The 18,391-nt window shown below is 44.6% G+C and overlaps 1 protein-coding gene across 2 annotated transcripts in view; it reads right to left on the bottom strand.

Moving 5' to 3' along the window:
- UBQLN1 (ubiquilin 1) overlaps positions 1 to 7,807 on the bottom strand; it is a 40,001-nt gene extending 32,194 nt beyond the window's left edge. Inside the window, exon 1 of one of the 2 annotated variants that reach the window (XM_084794556.1) lies at positions 7,424 to 7,807. In XM_084794556.1, coding sequence (XP_084650682.1) covers positions 7,424 to 7,576 — 153 coding nt within the window. In that variant the 5' untranslated portion in view covers positions 7,577 to 7,807. The remainder of the gene's footprint in view (positions 1 to 7,423) is intronic. The other variant, XM_084794557.1, reaches the window with a different exon arrangement.
- Positions 7,808 to 18,391: the final 10,584 nt, after the last annotated feature.

Genomic DNA, 18,391 nt, shown 5'->3' with positions numbered 1-18,391 from the left:
AAGAACCAACACCCTGAATTGTTCTGATGAGTGTGTGTACACACACACACACACACACACACACACACACACACACACACACACACATCTTTAAAAGGGTTGAGCTGGGCCAGGTATGTTGGGAATGCCTTTAATCCCAGCACTTGGGAGGCAGAAGCAGAAGGATCTCTGTGAGTTCAAGGCCAGCCTGCTCTACATAGAAAGTTACAGAACAGCCAGGGCTACATAGAGAGACCCTGTCTCACGAAATAGTTCTAAGCTAGGAGATAATTGGTAAATTAAGGAAGAGAAGCTTAAGATGAGGTTTCCAGAGGACTGTAGCCATTTGTTTTATGTTTTATTCAGTAAAGGTTCCACAATGGGTGTTTAATATTAAATACATATTGCTGTGAAAAATGTTCCAAAGTCACCCACAAACACACTGTTTATGAAGTCTATACTATGCAGCAGGTTCTAGGAACAAAACAGCAACAATCACAGCCCCTTCCAAGCAGAGGTTCATTAAATAATTACTATGTGATTTTTGAACTATAATAAATTATGTCACACACACACATGTGCTAATGGCATTGTGAAAAAAATGCAAACAAGTGACCCCAGTCCAGCTTGGGCAATCATGGGTATTTCTTTAAGAAACTGACCTCTGTTCTACAATTTAAAGGATTGGTGGAAGCCAACAAAGACTAGGAAGCAGGCCAGAACAATCTGTATAGAAGTCCTAAGGCAGAGGGTAAATGTGGTAACAGGTCAAGGGATTACAAAGAGATTAAAGAGAGAGATGTCATCAACAGTGAGAAGTAGGCAGAAACCACCAGATTATAACCTAGCTCAGATCATAAAATAAATGGACCTTTAGTTTTATGCAGAATGGTACCATTTGATTAACAATTCTCAGATATTAATCTGGGAATAAATAGGAAGGAAGAAATAAAGATAAGTCAGAGAGTAGCAGTAAGCTACAATGTACTTTCCAGGCAGGAAAACAATGGCAACTTGGTGAGGCCAGTCCTCAAATGTCTGAAGCAACTACCTTTCTCTTAATTATACCACTACAGCAATTTGTGTCTCAAAACACCATTTCAACCAGGAGCTGTTTATGTAAACTTCAACTACTAATATTATATACTAGAGATTAAAACTTAAAAACCAAGGTGGGCAGTAGTGGGCAAACCTTTTTACTTTTTCCTTTTGGTTTTCAACACAGAAAAACCCTGTCTTGAAAACCCAAACTAATCAACCAACCAACCAAAAAACAAACAAACAAACAAACAAACAAACACAACCTCCCCCCCCCAAAACTTAAAAATCTAAAACGTTAATAAAAAACCATCTCTTTCCATATTACTACAGTCTTCTGCAAGACAGCTGTAATTTCCTAGTAAAGAAAGTTGGCTCAGGGCTGTTGAAATGGCTCAGGGTTAAGAGCACTGGCTGTTTTCTCAAGAGACCTGGGTTCTCAGCACCCACATAGTCTCACAATCACCTGTAACTCCATTCTCAGAGGCTCTAACACCCTTTTCTTGCCTCCACAGGCACCAGGCACATTTGGTACATAGACATACATGCAGATAAAACACTCATACACAAATTTGTAAAGCTTTTAGAAAAGTATTGCACTGTTTTAATATTCATAATTTACAGGTATGAAGATACATAGGCCAAGATGCACAAGTGGAGATCAGAGGACAACTTCTGAGTCAGTTCTCTCCACCCACCAGAAGCAGCCGGGACTCACGACTCAGGGGTGAGGACTGACACACCCCTTGACCCACTGAACCACCTAGCCAGCCCAATTTGCAAAATCACTTTAATCTAACAGATGAAAGCTGAGTTTTCCAGTATGTTGCAAATATCCCACAATCTCAAAATGTCTGCCAAAAATAATTTGTGACATTTAAAACAAAAGCACATCATCTCAGCATTACTATGATATGGATATCCTAAAAGGGAATTCGTAATAGCAAACAGTATCTCAAGGTTCACAATAGCCACTAGGAAGCTATAATCAAAGGCAGTCAATAGCAAGTGTCAATGAAAAAGTAGTAACTGGCTCTGCCTGTTTAGAAAATACTTTGGCAATTCCCCAAAGAGTTAAACATACAGTTACCATGTGACCCGTCTACACCCAAGAAAAATGAAACCATATGTTCACAAAAAAGCACATGACTCATGAGTGTTCACAGAGACACTATTCATAACAGAAACAGAAACCTACATGTCCAGCAGGTGATAAATAAATAAATGTGGTACATGTCCATATAGTGGCATATTATTGAGCAATCATAGGAAATACTTGAGGCAAGAGAAACAGTTCAGCAAGTAAAGGTGTTTGCCATAACTCCTTGGCACCATGAGTTCTATCCTTATGTCCTGCACATTATCTTCTGATAGCCCCCCCCCCACATAAATGTTTTGTTTTTATGATCCACCAAAAACCGTTTTAAGGTAAATCCAGTGCAAGCAGTAATCCCAGCCCTAGGAAGGCGGAAGCAGAAGACAGTAAACTGAAGGCCAGCCTGGGCTCTACTGGAGAAGTTGCTTCTAGTTAGAATTGTTCTTCGGCAATTCATTAGAGCATGCAAAACAATAATCTAAGGGACATGCTTTTCCCTTAGTCTATCCTGTAATACTGGTTCACCCTAGCCTTGTGCGTAAGATGCTGTCCAGAACAGCACAACAGAACCCACAGGAACTATTCAAACATCCAAGCAGGCACACTAGGAGAGGAGTGACTGAGTAAAGGCAGCACAAGAGGCCCTGATTCAGTCCAGCATGGAGGGAAGTCAAATCCACATTCACACATTCTTCAATGAGCTGTGTGCAAAATATTATCTCAACATATACCAGCTCTAAAATCTATTAAGCTTTCTAAAAATACCAAATTCCCCAAATCTGGTTGATATTTTGTAGCTACAACACACCTTAGCTTAGCAAACTACACTTTTCCAAGCTCAACACCCACATATGGCTCTTAGCATAAAGATGAGCTTGGGTGTTCTACAGTCATCCTTCATGGCTTGACGTCAATGTTGTTGGTGATGATGGTACTGGAATCTGTCTCATCAAAGGCCCACATTCAAAATTATGCACAAGCTTCCCTCCATTCTCTACACCAATACACACACACACACACACACACACACACACACACACACCTTCTCTACTTTGCCTTTTGACAAAGAATCCTGAAAACTTCAAAGCTGCCTGCAATAGTTCAAAAGCAGAAGAATAAGTACTATACAAAAAGCCACTACCCATTTGCCTTTTTAGAATCTGTGTTATAAAGACCCCTGGGCGTGGTGGCACACACCTTTAATCCTGGAGATAGAGGCAAGTGGATTGATGTGAGTTCAAGGCCAGTCTGCTCTATAGAGTAAGTTCCAGGACAGCCAGGGCTACACACAAAGAAACCCTGTCCTGAAAAAACAAAACCAAACTAAACCCAAACCAAACCAAAAAAACCCAACTGTGGAATATAAACTGTTCCGGTTACTCATAAATAGCAAATTAAACATTACGCAATTTATTTTAGCTACTCCCTGAAAACCATTTTGCTCTAATTTGGGTAAAATTGAGGCTTTATTAATATATATCACACAATTAATATTCGTTAAACACCAACTGTACATAGCACTGTATAAAAAGAACTTGTTTTGACTTGTTGGTTATACACAAAAAGAAATCAAGAATTAAGCTGGGCCTGATAGCACACACCTTTAATGCTAGCTAGCACTCAGGAAGCAGAGACAGACAGATATGAGTTCCAGATTTATCAACTTAATTTACAAATTACCAAGGAGGTTTAAGATAGTTTCACCTAATATATTCATATAAATACCATTTTAGTACAATGTTAAATAACCTACACTATGCAGATACACTGTGATTTTAAATAGAAAATGGGGGATTGAAACTGTGGAAATAGATGGCTCAGTGGGTAAAGCACTTGCCACACAGATGTAAGGAGGACCTAAATTCAAATCCCACATGACGTAATGCCAGGCCTCTAATCAAAGTGCTCTTACAGGGGCTACCACAAACAGGGAAGCCCAGGAAAAGAGGCACAGTCAGCCTTGACTATGGAACAAAGACCATCACAAAACAAGGAGGGAGGCTGTGCTACCACCTCCTCATTCACAGGCTCTGACAAGCTTGTGTGCACATGCATGCACATACACACTTTCTCTGTGTGTTAACTTAAAGAACACATTTTTAATATTTTAATGCCTAACAACATAAACCTTCAATATTATCCTTTTCCTCTTCTCTCCACCCAGATAAAGAATTTTCAGAATCAAGTATCTCCTAACATGAGCCTGCCATCTGAGAGGATGTGGAGTGTACGGAGTGTACTGAGGACTGCACCAGGGCCTACTGAACCACACACTCCAACACTGAACCCTGACCGTAGCCCCTTCACAATTACTCTTAAGCATTTTAAAGAAAATTTTACTGCCATCAAATATTACTCAGTGACAACCTTTATAACAAATACCAAACCTAGTAAATTCTGTAAGAAAAGTCTTAAGTTAGAAAATGGTAGATCTTTTCTTGTGCTATGAATACTTTTACAAATAGGGCCTCTGAAATCTGCTTTATTTATTCTTGTACATGTTTCTGAGTGTACCGCCTGCCTGTACTCATCCAGTAGTGTGAAGTGTTTTCTTTCAGCTTGTGGTGCAGAGATAAGCTTTCAACTTCCATCACATTTTCTGCTCCCACAGAAAACAACAGACAAAACTGTAAACACTGACTAACAGCAGAATAAGTTACTTTAGGAAAGCTTTACTTTTATCCATTAAAATCATTTTAGTCACAGCATAGTAAAACATAAACTTCCACAGAATTTAAAATTTTACTGTCACTATCACACAAAAAAATCATACAAATGCTCACCTAAATAATTTTTCAACTTATAAAATATTTCTAAGCCAGGTGTAGTGGCAAATGCCTGTAATCTCAGCACTCAGGAGGCAGAGGCAGGTGGATTTCTGAGTTTGAAGCCAGCTTAATCTACAAAGCGAGCCTAGGACAGTCAAGGCTACACAGAGAAATTATGTCTCGAAGAAATATACATATATTTCTAATTTCCTGAAATAAAATGTGGAAGCCACCAGGATGATGGAAATCTAAACTGGGGCTCTCAGGAGATTCAAGAGTTTCGTAACATAGTGTGGCCACACAGTCACTAAACAGCTACAATTAAAGAACAAGCAAACAGCCGGGCATGGCGGCACATGCTTTTAATCAGAAGGCCGAGGCAGGCAGATCTCTGTGAGTTTGAGGCCAGCCTGGTCTACAAAGCGAGTTCAGGACAGCCAGTGCTACACAAAGAAACCCTGTCTCCAAAAAAGCAACCAACCAACGAAGCAAACAAAAACCCTGCTCATACCAAATGTTAGCAAGGATACAGTGGGACAGAAACACACACCCTTACAGCTGAACTGCAAAACATTACATTTTTCAAGTTTCTTATAAAACTAAACAGAACTGGCCTGTCATGGTGGTGCATGCCTATAACCCCAGCACCTGGAGGCAGAGGCAGATGAATCTCCATCTCTGTGAGTTTAAGGCCAGTCTGGTCTACATAGTGAGTTCCAAGACAGCTGGGGATACATGGTGAAAATCTGTCTTTGTTGTTGTTGTTGTTTCTGAGACAGGGTTTCCCTGTGTAGCCCTGTTAGGATTACAGGTGTCCACCATGCCTGACTGAAAATCTGTCTTAAAACCAAAACCAAAACCGAACTATTCTGATAGAGAAACATATAGTCTCAAAAGGATGTATATGAGACTGTTAGCAGGAACTGTAAGCAGCCGAAGAGAGAGATGGCCCTGGGCAGTGGTTATGGCATATTCATGGTACGGATCCACACGGCAGCTGAGTACTGAGCTGGGGACATGGTTCAGCGTCAGACTCAAGTGGGAGGAGTACAAATATTCACAAGGATGATTCTCCAAAAAGATGCTGAGCGAGGGAAAGAAGACAATAAAAGCCTTATCCAAAAGACTGCAGCATTTATGACTCTGCTTATGTGAATTTGTAGACAGGCAAATTCAATTTCTGGTGGAAAAAATTCACACAGGGATGACAAAAAGAGTGACTGAAGAGAAAAGAGGGCCAGAAGCTTGAGAGCCAACTATAATAGACTACACCGACTGTGTGCCTGGCTGACACGGGTGTAGATAGGTCTGTGAAAACTGGCAAAGGCAACCGTGTACATCTCATTGCACCTCAAATTTATGTGGAATAAATACATTTAAAAAAAAAATTGTCCTCAAGCTACATGAAAACAGCTTATGTTCCTTGTAAGGGTAACACTGATATTTACAATTTTAAAGTGTATTTTAGAAACAAGAGATGCATATTATAGGAAGATGTCAATTGTAGTGATGTATACACATGCTGTAGAGCATAAAGACGCCGAAGTTTTTGTAGCAGCGCTAATAAACAAGGTACAATGAGTCAGTCAACAGGAGCTTCTCTCAGCTGATGCCACACACCCTTCAGTTCACAAAGCACACAGACGCACACACACAACACACACACATCAACTTTACCTTTGAAACTACATACACCTTGAGGGAATTTAAAGGTATATTCCTGTGGTTGTTTGCTTCCTCGCGTAAAACCGTTAACAATGTTTGAGACTGTCAACATTCAAGTGCTCTAGAATGTGTTGAAAAAGTAAATTTGATAAATTCTACCAAGGCTCTTAATTAACTGCAAGATGTGGTTTCCTGAACAGACCAAAACAATTACTTGTTAAGATTTCCCATTAACACCAATTTTGCTTTCTCTCGTTTGGTTGCAACCTCGAACACCCAGCCAGGCATCGCTCTCGTCCCCCTAAAACCAAACAAAAACCTATCCAATGACCGGCAGCTAAGCAATGACGAATGTATTGAAACAGAAACGGCAAGTCGCCTACGAATCAAAGCCATTTACTTGTTTTTTTTTTTCTCTCCTTCTGGTGTGAGCTATTAAAATGTGACTGAGAACAACTTCCACGTCATGATTTTTATATAAAAGGCTGGAAGGTGGGAAAGACTTCAGCATTCAAAACCGAGAACTAATCCTCCACGTGCTTCTGCACACCCCGCAAACCCCTCTAATTCGCAAGCAGGTAAAACAATGACCCCCACCCAGCAGCCTGGCTAGAGGCCGAGCGCTGCCCGCACTGCCCGGCTCCTTTGTGAGAAGTGGGGGTCCGGGGGATCCGGGGGCCCGGAGCCTGGCGGCCGTGGCGCAGCCCAGCTCAGGCCGCGCGGCCCTCCCGGCCCGGCCCGACCCCGCAGGGCTCCCGCAGCGGAACCCGGCGGGGCCTGAGCGGAGCTCCTCCGGGCCGCCGCCCGGCCAGGCCGCCCCTCCGCCGCCCTTCCCATCGCGCCGGCGACACGGCGGGGGCCCGGCGGCGGGCCTCACCTGCTGGACCGAGCTGTTCTCGGGGACAGCGAACTCCTCCTTCTCCTTCGGCGTCTTCACCGTGACCTTCATGATCTTGGGCTCTGCGGGGCCGCCGTCGGCCGCACCGTCCTGCGCGCCCGGTGGGCCGCCGCTCTCTGCGCTCTCGGCCATGGCGGTGACTCAGGCGAGCGGGACGCTGGGAGCTGCGGCCGGGTCCGCGAGGCGCGACAGGTTGCGGGGGTCACCGAGGGTGTGCGGTGCGCGGACGCAGACTGCGGGTGCAGGCCCCGGCGGACGGTCGGCTGCTGTGTGGACGCGGGGGGACTCTCCGCGTCGCCACCGCTTCCTCCTCCCGCACCTCCCCCACGCTCGTCGCCGGCGCGACGCAGGGCACGCTGGGTAACGCGCTGGCCGAGGCGCCGACTCCTGGTGGCCGGCCGCGCGAGGCACGCTGGGTAGCGCGCTGGCGAAGGAGCCGACTCATGACAGGGATCGTTCCCGTCCTAGCTGGTGGACCAAGTGCGGAAGCGCGGGCCCCCCTGTGGTACAGAGGAGCGCTGGGCTCGGCGGGAGAACATAACTCAGTTCGCTTCTGCCATTCTTTGTTGAAATAAATTAAACGGGGTTTCTGGAAGGCACCATGATGGTGCACTAAGATGACGTCACAGGCAGCGAACTTGCTAGAAACGACCTGGCCCATTGGCGCTCACGGTCCTGGTCTCCTCCCCACCCGGTTTCTGTGGGCGTCGGCTTATAGAACAGCGGCGAGTTACTTTATTTTAATAAGCGTGCTGTTTGCCCAGGTGGAAGGAGCTGGAATTGTCCTGTCTTGTGCTCAGGGCTTGGAAGCTAAGTCGGTAGAGGAGAAGCGACTTCAAGAACTCACTGTTTCAATGAGGCCAGAGCTTCCCTCCCTGGTGTCAAACCGGTTTGGTCAGAGGATAGGGCAACCCTTATTGTCTGTCTTCCAAGCCTTGTGAGGGCAGAAACAGATGCCTAGGACTGTCCATCTGACTGGTAGGATTTGGTCTAGCTGATGTGTGCCTTTTGTATTCTGTCCAATGACGTTACTGCATTGCCCAGGCTTGAGGTGGCATCAGAGATAATCGTTGAAAAAGTTGTTTTTTTTTTTTTCAGTATAACATTGGTACAAATAAGTTACCTATGGATCCCACGTCATTTATTCGTAAAGATAACTTGTAATACAGTCCAGCACTTTATATTAATCAGCATTGCACAAATGTGAACTCTGACAGCATACTGTGACCCAAATATGCAAAAGACAGTCCATATTTCTGCTCTTAGGCCATCGAGCCCTGTTCTATGATTAACTACTGTTGCATAAACGCTTCTTAGAACAGAGCCCTTTGAAATCTGGGTCAGAGTTTTGAAGGTATGAATTGCGATACAGGTGCCGGTCGGTATTGCCTGAATGTCTCCCAGCATTGTTCAATGTGGGTGTAAGGAAATTGTTAGTCCTTTGAGGTAGAAAGCTCCGCCATTTGGCAAGGAAGCATTTTGTAATTTTATATATTTAAGTACATTAAATCTCTTTCCAATTTTATCAATCCCCTGTTGTCTGGTTTTCCTTTGTGCTGTGCTCTCCTGGTGTACTTCCCTAGGGTCCCTCCTGTGGCCGCGATGCTCTCCCTTGCCTTCACCTGCCTGTCTCTGTTTTCACATCACATTCCCCTAGAAGCCATCACTCCCTTGCCCTTTAGAAACCTTATCTCTTGCGCTCTAATAAATCGGTGGTACGTAAGCCCTAATGGTGTACGTATGGAATAGCCTTATAATGGTCTATGTTGGTTTCTAAAAATTTTCTGATGTGAATGACTCTTCTCCCAGCCAAACCAGCAAATGCCATCCTGGGGAGTTCAGCTGCACTTTTCATAGAAAACGTTCATCCCACTTGGCGTTACTGACTGTCACAGCCCTTGCTGGAGTGGTAGGGAGGGTCACAAGACCCTTGCTGGAGTATCCAGCCTTTCCCCACCACCTGTTTTCAATGCTGCCTTAATTGCACATGGACCCAAGGAAGGGCTAGAGTAAATAGGTCAAAGTAGACCAGGGGAGGAGCTCCGTCTATGCAGCTAAGGCCCTCATGCTACTTCATAGAGGCTTTCCAGGAGCACCCGTATCCCTGCAAGGACCCCCTCGCCCAGGATCTATAAGCAAGTCCAATAAACTCATGGTTTGCCCAAGAGAGCTTTAGTGGAATCGTGCCTTGGTTTGTTGTTGAGCCATTAGGAGAAGGGGCAGCCATTGCTTATGTTGTCTCCTGAGAAGAGATTTTAGCAACTGGGCATAGTTTATTAAGTATTTAGTGTATTAGTGGCTTTCCTTGTTGCTTTAATCAAGTTGCTGACAAGAAGCAACTTAAGGGAGGAAGAGGCATTTGGACTCGAGGTTTGAGGAATACAGTCTGTCATGGTAAGGGAGGCTTGGCAGTGGGGTCAGCTTGTAGCTGTGGTAGCGGGAACGTGAACCAGGAAGCAGAAGAGGAAATGCCCCCACTGAACCCTGGACCCCAGACCTCTGGGAGATTGTTGCCTACAGTCATGGTAGATTTTTTTATTATTTCTCACTAGATAAACCTCACAAATAGGTACAGCCAAAGATGAACCTCACTAATGCCTGGGGTGCTGACAGAAAATTAGCCAGCACAGTCAAGAAGGTAAGGTGTCATTACTTCTCCATTGTTACGGTGCTAACTTGTGTGGATCATAAGTTTGAAGGACCACAGGCAATGCGGATTCTAGATGAAGGGTCTGTAGACTTTCACCAGGGATGAGGGGTCCGGTGGGCCAGATGGGCCAAATGGGTCCGTCCAGAATATTCAGTGGGGATAGATTTGCTGATCTTTGGTCCAGATGTCAATTTAAATATTTTGGGGGTGGGTTTATTAAACGGTTGTTCTGGAGGTAATTAGAAGAACATATTTCAATTGTTCTACATTTAGTTGAGTGCAATTTATTCCCAAAACTGAATCAAGGATTGATAGATAGCATCCTGCAATTTCCTTGCAAATATCCAATCTAAGCTACCAACTTGAAGTCCTTTGGAACATAAAACACCTAGAATTTGACCACTCAGCTCTCACAAGCTAGTTTGAGCTAGCTCCAACTAGTCAGTGGCTCATGACTTTAGCCCCAGAACTTGGGAGGCAGAGGCAGGGAGATCCCTGTCTGGTCTACAGAGTGAGATCCAGGACAGCCAGGGTCACACACAGAGAAACACTGTCTCAAAAAACAAAACAAAACAACAAAACCCAACCCAAACAAACAAAAAAACATAACTTAAATACATCATGTATATGTCGCTATCATATGGGTGATAAAAGTAGCACGAACTCCCCCAAGCCCCCCATCCTAGCTATAGTTTTATGTCCACTTAATACTAGAGTCATCAGAGAGGAGGGAGCCTCAGTTGAGAAAATTCCTTCATAAGATCTGACTGCAGGAAGCTTGTGGGCATTTTCTTAACTAGTGATTGATAGGGAGGGCCCAGCCCATTTTGGTGGTGTCATCCATGGTCTGGTGATCCTGGATTCTATAAGAAAGCAGACTGGGAAAGCCATGGAAAGCAATCCAGTAAGCAGCACCCCTCCATGCCCTCTGCATCAGCTCCTGTTTCTAGGGTCCTGCCCTGTTTGAGTTCCTGTCCTCTCTTCCTTCAGTGATGAACAGTGATGTGGAAGTGTGAGCCAAATACACCCTATGCTCTCAGAGCTGCTTAGGGTCATAGTGTTTCGTCGCAGCAATAGTGACCCTAAGGAGAACACTCCCCTTCTCTACAATTTGTATAAAATAAAGCCCAGGAATATTAGTAGAGGCAGGAGGGTCCAAAGTTCCAGATCATCCCCAGCTACAGAGTTTGAGGCTGACCTCAAAAGAAAGTAAAAGAAATGGTGTGTTATTTTAAGTTTAGTTCCAAGTCTGTGTAATACTCAGAATAAGTCTGTTTGTTTATTTATTTATTTATTTTGGTTTTTCAAGACAGCGTTTCTCTGTGTAGCCTTGTCTGCCCTGGACTTGCGCTTTGTAGACCAGGCTGGCTAAGTGCTGGGATTACAGCCATGCGCCACCACCCTTGTCTCAGAATAAATCTTAGTGTGTTTCCCCCAGTTATAGTGTTGCCAAGATTCCATTATAAACTTATATTTAACTTCAGTTGTATTTCACACTAAGATTTACTTAGGCCTGTGCATCTTCCTGTGGCATTTTCTACAAACACAGCGCTGCTGATTATGGGAATACAACCTAGAGCTGCCCATCTCACAGAAGTTGCAAGACTGGTTCTCCTGGGAACTAGAAACAGTGCTCTGATAGGCAGGCTCTAGCTGGATCACACTGGCTTTTAACCCTAACCCTGAGTGGAGAAGGAGATCTAACTTTCACACAAACTCTGGTGCCCCATATTTGAACATGTCCCTTGGACGGAGATGCCTGGTGGCACTCAGAGGAAAGATAATAGGTCACCAAGGAGAGACTTGATACCGTATGAGCATATTCAGGGGGAGGAGGTCCCCCTCAGACACAGACTTAGGGGAGGGGAGGGGAGTAGGGGGGAAGTGGGAGGAAGGGAGGAATGGGAGGATACATGGGATGGGCTAACAACTGAGATGTAATATGTATAAATTAATAAAAATGTATTTTAAAAAAATTGCAAGCCTAATAATTTTCTTTGCAGATGGCAGATTTACCCCTACAATTGGATCTAAAATGTGTTTCCTGGCTGGGTGGTGGTGGTGGTGGCGGAAGAGGGCACTCGGGAGGCAGAGGCAGGCAGATTTCTGTGAGATTGAGACCAGCCTGATCTACAGATTGCGATCCAGGACAGCCAGGGCTACACAGAAAAACCCTGTCTGGAAAAACCTAAATGAGTGAATGAATGAATAAGCTAATTGAAATACAACGTGTTTCCTGGGCTTCTCTAGTAGCCGTATACAGTTGAAGCCATCAGAGGGAGAGCTGAATGGAAATGGTAGATGCCCTGCAGTAACACAGTTTCAAACTGTTTTATGAAACAAAGCTATGATAAGGCATCTGAGGGAAAACATCATCAGGATGGAAATCAGGTCTGTAATGAAAGGCTTTTTACCTCTGGAACACTCAGGGGGAATCAAGCCAGCCCTTGCCTTTTCTGGTTTCTAGGGGACACTCACTCTGTGACTACATCATTTACCCTCTGCTGTTGTCTGTTTGCCTTTTCTCTTTTTAAGATGTTTGGCCCACCCAGATAAGCTGCCTCTTTTGCATGCAACAGTGTAACCAAGGATTCTGTAGGCTACACTTGGACAGGTGTTGTGAAACAGTTTCCTTTGAGATTGAAACATTCTATCCTACAGGGAAACTCCTTAATTAGGAGAGCAAACAATTCATATAGCTTCAAGAAGTCTCTGAAACTGACCCAGATTGTCTAGGGCCTCTCCTGGCCAGAGTAAGCAATAGGAACAGTGTTGCAAAGAAGATTCTCAGACAAGCCAAACTGCAAAGAAGAAGTTTAGACCAACACAGGAACCTGGAAAGGGTACTTCCAATGTGTTTACTTGCCTGAAATCTGTGTAGTGTGCTTTGTGAGCTGTGTCACCCCGCTAGGGTGAGCTTTGGTGATTCAGCTGTCTTTGAGTCATTTCTGCTCATCACCTCGAGTCCTTTAAGTAACCCCAATAAAATTCATTGGTTCACAAAATTGTACTTTGGTGGTATCCCTGCTTTGGTCTGTCATGGGCTCTATCTGTGGTAAGGAGATGACTGTGTATTGTGTCTCCCCCCAGGGAAAAGTTTTGTCACACATCAACATGCAAGCAGGAGGACCCCACGAAGAATTGTATTTAAAATATCCACACACTGTTGGTGCAGTCTTGACTGCTGGTAAACTTTCCCATGAGTGAGACAATCCTGTGGTCACTGATCAATCTGAACTCCAGATGCTGGAACAAATCCAGAATCTGTATTAATAAGGCTACTGTCCTGTCCACAGGGCTCCTAGCAGGACAAGATCAGCCTGAAGAATTAGCCACCACATTCCCTAGTGCTCCAGTCCCAGTGTCTCTGAACAAATACCAAACCCACCGGACTCTACCTCAGCTACATCCTGATTATTGTATCTGTATTGACTTTACCATTTGGCCCGAAGCATTAGTCCCAACACTGGATGTATAAGAGTTTTCATATCTTTTGTCATAGCCTGCAAGGAAGAAATGTAGGGCAGTGCTACTGGTTACAACAACAGTGAGTTGTGGTCAATTTGAACAGTATTCCAGACTAATGTGACATCATTGATCACTCCAGTAAAATTAAGTCCAAGTTTTGTTCCATCTCTTCCAACTGAGTGGTTTCGATTTTATGGAATAACATATGCAAGATACACACACACACACACACACACACACACACACACACACACACACACACAGTCATTGCTGAGAGGCACCTTGAAGTGACCCTAAGCAGTCTTATTTTTAGTCAGTCTTCCCAGTTACCAGAGATCTGTTGAGCTCTCAAGGCTCTTAAGATGAGCCCAAGTCCCATGTTTTTAAGTGGGATGCTACTGATGACTTGTGTGTTGTTTGTAATTTTTGGAGGCCAAGATTGTGACCCACATCAATTGGGAAGTACAGGTAGGTGGGACCTCCAAGATGGTTGATAGCTACACTTCAGTTTGGATATTCGGTCAAGTTCTTGTTTGTGGAGAGCCTACCTAAGAGCAATCAATCCAAAGCATGGTATCCATGCCACACTGTAAGTAGCATTCATCTATCCTACAGGATGGCTGGCAAAGGGTAAACAGGATGATGCTAGTGGGAAGATGCTCAATGTGCTGACAGATATTCTCCATAAGAGAGGCAGAAGCAAGTTGATGTGGGACCCTGCTGTTAACATCGAAGTCTGGCAATTCTGGATAGCCTCTGAGTTTGGTATAAAATGACAGGACTCCCTTTCTCAGTTGTGTGCCCTCTCCACCTGATCTGGGAAACTCCAGATCTTCTAAAGAGCATCACATAGCCCTCAGGGAGAATACAAGCCCAAACCTTTCCTGATAAGAAACCCATTCAGCAAGTACCTGGGGATTTCTGGAAACACCCACCCTAAACTAATGAGATGTCTTGGTGACTTGGCTTTCAACCAATGACCTTGAACCACACGTGGCATTCTTCCCACACCCATAGGATAGTTAAGTACTGTGTTCCCCCTCTTATGATAAGACTGTGTCACTTTATGTAAATCAAGTATCCCTGGCTCCTCTAGCCCCAGCAAATCAAACACATTCACCCTCAAAACCCCTCCCACTGACCAAGGTTTCTAAGTCCCATTTCACACAAAATAAAGAGGGGGGGGCAGCTTCATTTATTTCATCAAAGACATCTGGTACTCATCACTTATTCTGGGGAAGGGCAGGCTCCCCTTTTCCACAAAGAGTTCATTCCTGTACCCCCGAGGCTTGGCTGCAGATCAGTCAGCTGAGAGCTTCCTTCCACCATTCACCTGCATGTCAGTGCCATCTTTCTAGTGTTGCTACGCCCAGTGCAGTGCCCATCTGCAGGAGCAAGTGGCTGGTTGTTCCTCAAGCAACCATTTTGTCGGCCCGGACAAAACTGTGTTCCTGACTCTGCCTCTCTTGGTTTCAGAGCCTGTTACTGGTTGCTCACAAAGCAGCCACCCACCGACTTGCCCAAGTCAGGCTGGGCCCTCACTGCTGCCTTGCTGGGGTTTTGGGGCCCTAAGCTCCACTGACTCTGTGCTTCCCCATTTTCTGCCTGGAGCACGCACTTGAGGAATTGTGCTCAAAGGGCCGAGCTTCCCAGGAGAGTACCTGACGAAGGCCAGGACCTGCCAGACACTCTTAACAACAGTCTGAGAAGACTCACCTGTGGCCAGAGCTGTCTGATGGCATACAGCTGTCCCAGCCAACTCTGGATCAGATAGCCTCTCCAAAACTAAAATATCTAAAGTAGCTCTAAAATTCAGAGTCCATTTTCTGCAAGTTCCAAGGACCTACATATTTCTAATACTTTTTGGTTTTTTAATTTTTATTTTTTAGTTTTTTGATACAGGGTTTCTCTGTGTAGCCTTGGCTGTCCTGGACTTGCTTTGTAGACCAGGCTGGCCTCGAACTTACAGCAATCCACCTGCCTCTGCCTCCCGAGTGCTGTATTTCTAATACTTAAGACCCATTATGTCCCCATTTTGGTCTACACCGGCCACTCTTGGAACATTTGGGGAGAAAGGCTCTCAACCAAGTGCTCATTACCACATCAATCCAACAGGAGGCAGGAGGTAAGTAGGGTGCAGCTCAGATTCCTTGGGCCTTCTTTGAGCGACTTCGCATTCAGAGTACCTACCAGCCAAGCATGCAGTTGCCATGAGAGGAAAGACAGATCCACTCCCAGGATTTCCCTAGCAATTCTGGATTTTCAAAGTAAATTTACAAGCTTCCTATGCCACCTCTTATGTCCTTATCATCACCTAGGAAGCTGCTACAAGGAAGTTACTCTTTTCTTGGGGCAGCTACATTTAGTACCAAAAAGATATAATATTAAAAGAGTGTGGATTAAAAATAAAGGAGATAGAATGTGAGATTGTACACTAAGTGCCTTGACTAGTGACACTGGGTAACGACCTTCACAATGAAAGGTACGCCAGCTATTGGATTGTAAAAAGCTCACAGAGTTTAAAAAAAAAAAGACATTAGCTTTAAGAACCAAAACCATGTAACCATGTGGCTAAAATCAACTGATTGGGGTGAGGTAGAAATACCGTAGGCTGAAAAAATACCAACCACAAAAGAAACCACCTGTAGCTGGGCATTGTCGTGCGTGCCTTTAATGCCAGCACTGGAGGCAGAGGCAGGTGGATGGCTGTGTGTTTGAGGCCAGCCTGGTCTACAAAGCGAGTCTAGGACAGCTAAGGCTACACAGAGAAACCCTGTCTCGGAAAACCAAAAAGGCACCTGTATTCCTGAGGGGCTGCAGTCTAAGAACACTGTCCCAGCCACTGAGGTAATTGTGAGCCTCATCAGGAGCCGCTGCTGTAGATACGCTGACCATGCTATGGCCAGTGATGACAGCTGGTGTTGTGCCTTGCACAATGCACACAGGCAGCAGCTCTGTCTGTTGCCAGTGCCTCAGCAGCTTGGCACACCACCCCAGCTCACCGGGGAGTCAGCTCTTACCATAAGCATGTATTCAAGTGTGGTCAGTCGGGTCAGCAGCAGTGACTGTCAGTTCATGGTCACAGAACTGTTTTCACTCCACCAGTCTTTCATATGCCCTCTGTTGTCCAGTTGGTAACAACTCAAAAGTGAGAACATTAGGGTTTCTATTGCTATAAAAAAACCGCTGTGGCCAAAAGCAACTTGTAGAGGAAAAAGTTTATTTCAGATAGTTGCAGTCTCAGGACTTGGAGAGGGTATAAATATTAGAGCCCAGAGAGAGGAGGAGGGCTTTGAGGAGATGGCCAGAGGAGGAAGAAGGCTGCTCATTTGTTCGCTGTTGCTGGTCTTGCTGAACTGCTGGATATCCCAACAACTGAGATTGGTATTGCTCCAGAGAACCTGACAACCCTAACTAACTGGAAGTAGTCAAGGAGAACTCCACCCCTACTTCCCATTAACCTTCCTTCTCTCCTAGTTTTTGTTTTTTTCAAGACAGGGTCTCTCTGTGTAGCCTTGGCTGTCTTGGACTCACTTTGTAGACCAGGCTGGCCTCGAACTCACAATGACCTGCCTGCCTCTGCCTCCTGAGTGCTGGGATTAAAGACATGCACCACTATGCCTGGCCCTAAATTAAAAGAGATTTTAAAAGTACATGCTACATGGGCAAACCTGGTTGGGGCATTTTCTCAATGTTTTCAATTAATTTTTATTATGTCTAGCTGTATCAGGCTGACATAAAACTGGCCAGCACAGTTGGTTAAAGGGAAAAGGTAAATCTTAAATCCTGCTCTAAGTGTAACAGTGGATGTTTTTGTTCTGTGACAGAAGTGCTTCAACAGTTCAGAATTTCCATAATATGTCAACTAAGTTGAACCCTCCAAATGAGACCCAAGGATCTTTGCTTCAGGGAGAAAAGCTAAAAGGACAGGAAAAAGATAGATTTTATTATTTATTTATTTTGGTTTTTTGGGACAGGGTTTCTCTGTGTATCTTTGGCTGTCCTGAACTTGCTTTGTAGACCAGGCTGGCCTCCAACTCATAGTGATCCACTTGCCTCTGCTTCCCACGGGTGGGACTAAAGGCATGCCCCACCACACCCAGCTTTGTTTTTATATTTTAAAGATTTATTTATTATTATGTATATAGTGATCTGCCTGCATATACACCTGCAGGCCAGAAGAGTGCATCAGATCACACTATAGATGGTTGTGAGCCACCACGTGGTTGCTGGGAATTGAATTCAGGACCTCTGGAAGAGCATACAGTGCTCTTAATCGCGGACCCATCTCTCCACCCCCAAGATAAATTTTATTAATGACAAACATCACTTATAAAATCAATTTAATCTGTGACAACTTTGTACATGTATATAATACAGCTTAATCGCACTCTTCTCTGTTGTCCTCCTTTTGGCTACACTTCCTGTTTCTAATCCCCATTCCACTTTCATGTCTTAGTTTTTGCTGTGACTTACGGATTTAACCAATGTCATTCACATGGGCATGGGTATATGGGCATCCATTGGAATATGGGTAACTGACCAATGGCTACATCACTAAAGACAATGAATTTCCTTTCCCCAAACCAGTGACTGCCATTAGAAATACTGGATGGGACCTCACGAGTCCCTCTCCTTCCAGGACTGAATGTTGAGGGGTTCAGTCTTGTACAGGTCCTATGCTGACAATTACAGCTGTTTTGTGTTCATGAATGCCACAGACATGTCAAGATATCCTTTCATACCCCGGATCTTCATCATCTGGCTTAGATTCCTTCTGATCTTGCTTCTTCAATGATCCCTGAGCTCTGGTGTGAGATGTATGTGAT

Source organism: Acomys minous (assembly GCF_964271855.1).
Source record: "Acomys minous genome assembly, chromosome: 9".
Classification (NCBI taxonomy): domain Eukaryota; kingdom Metazoa; phylum Chordata; class Mammalia; order Rodentia; family Muridae; genus Acomys; species Acomys minous.
The sequence above is the reverse complement of the archived record's forward strand: the minus strand, read 5'-3'. Positions and strand labels throughout refer to the sequence as shown.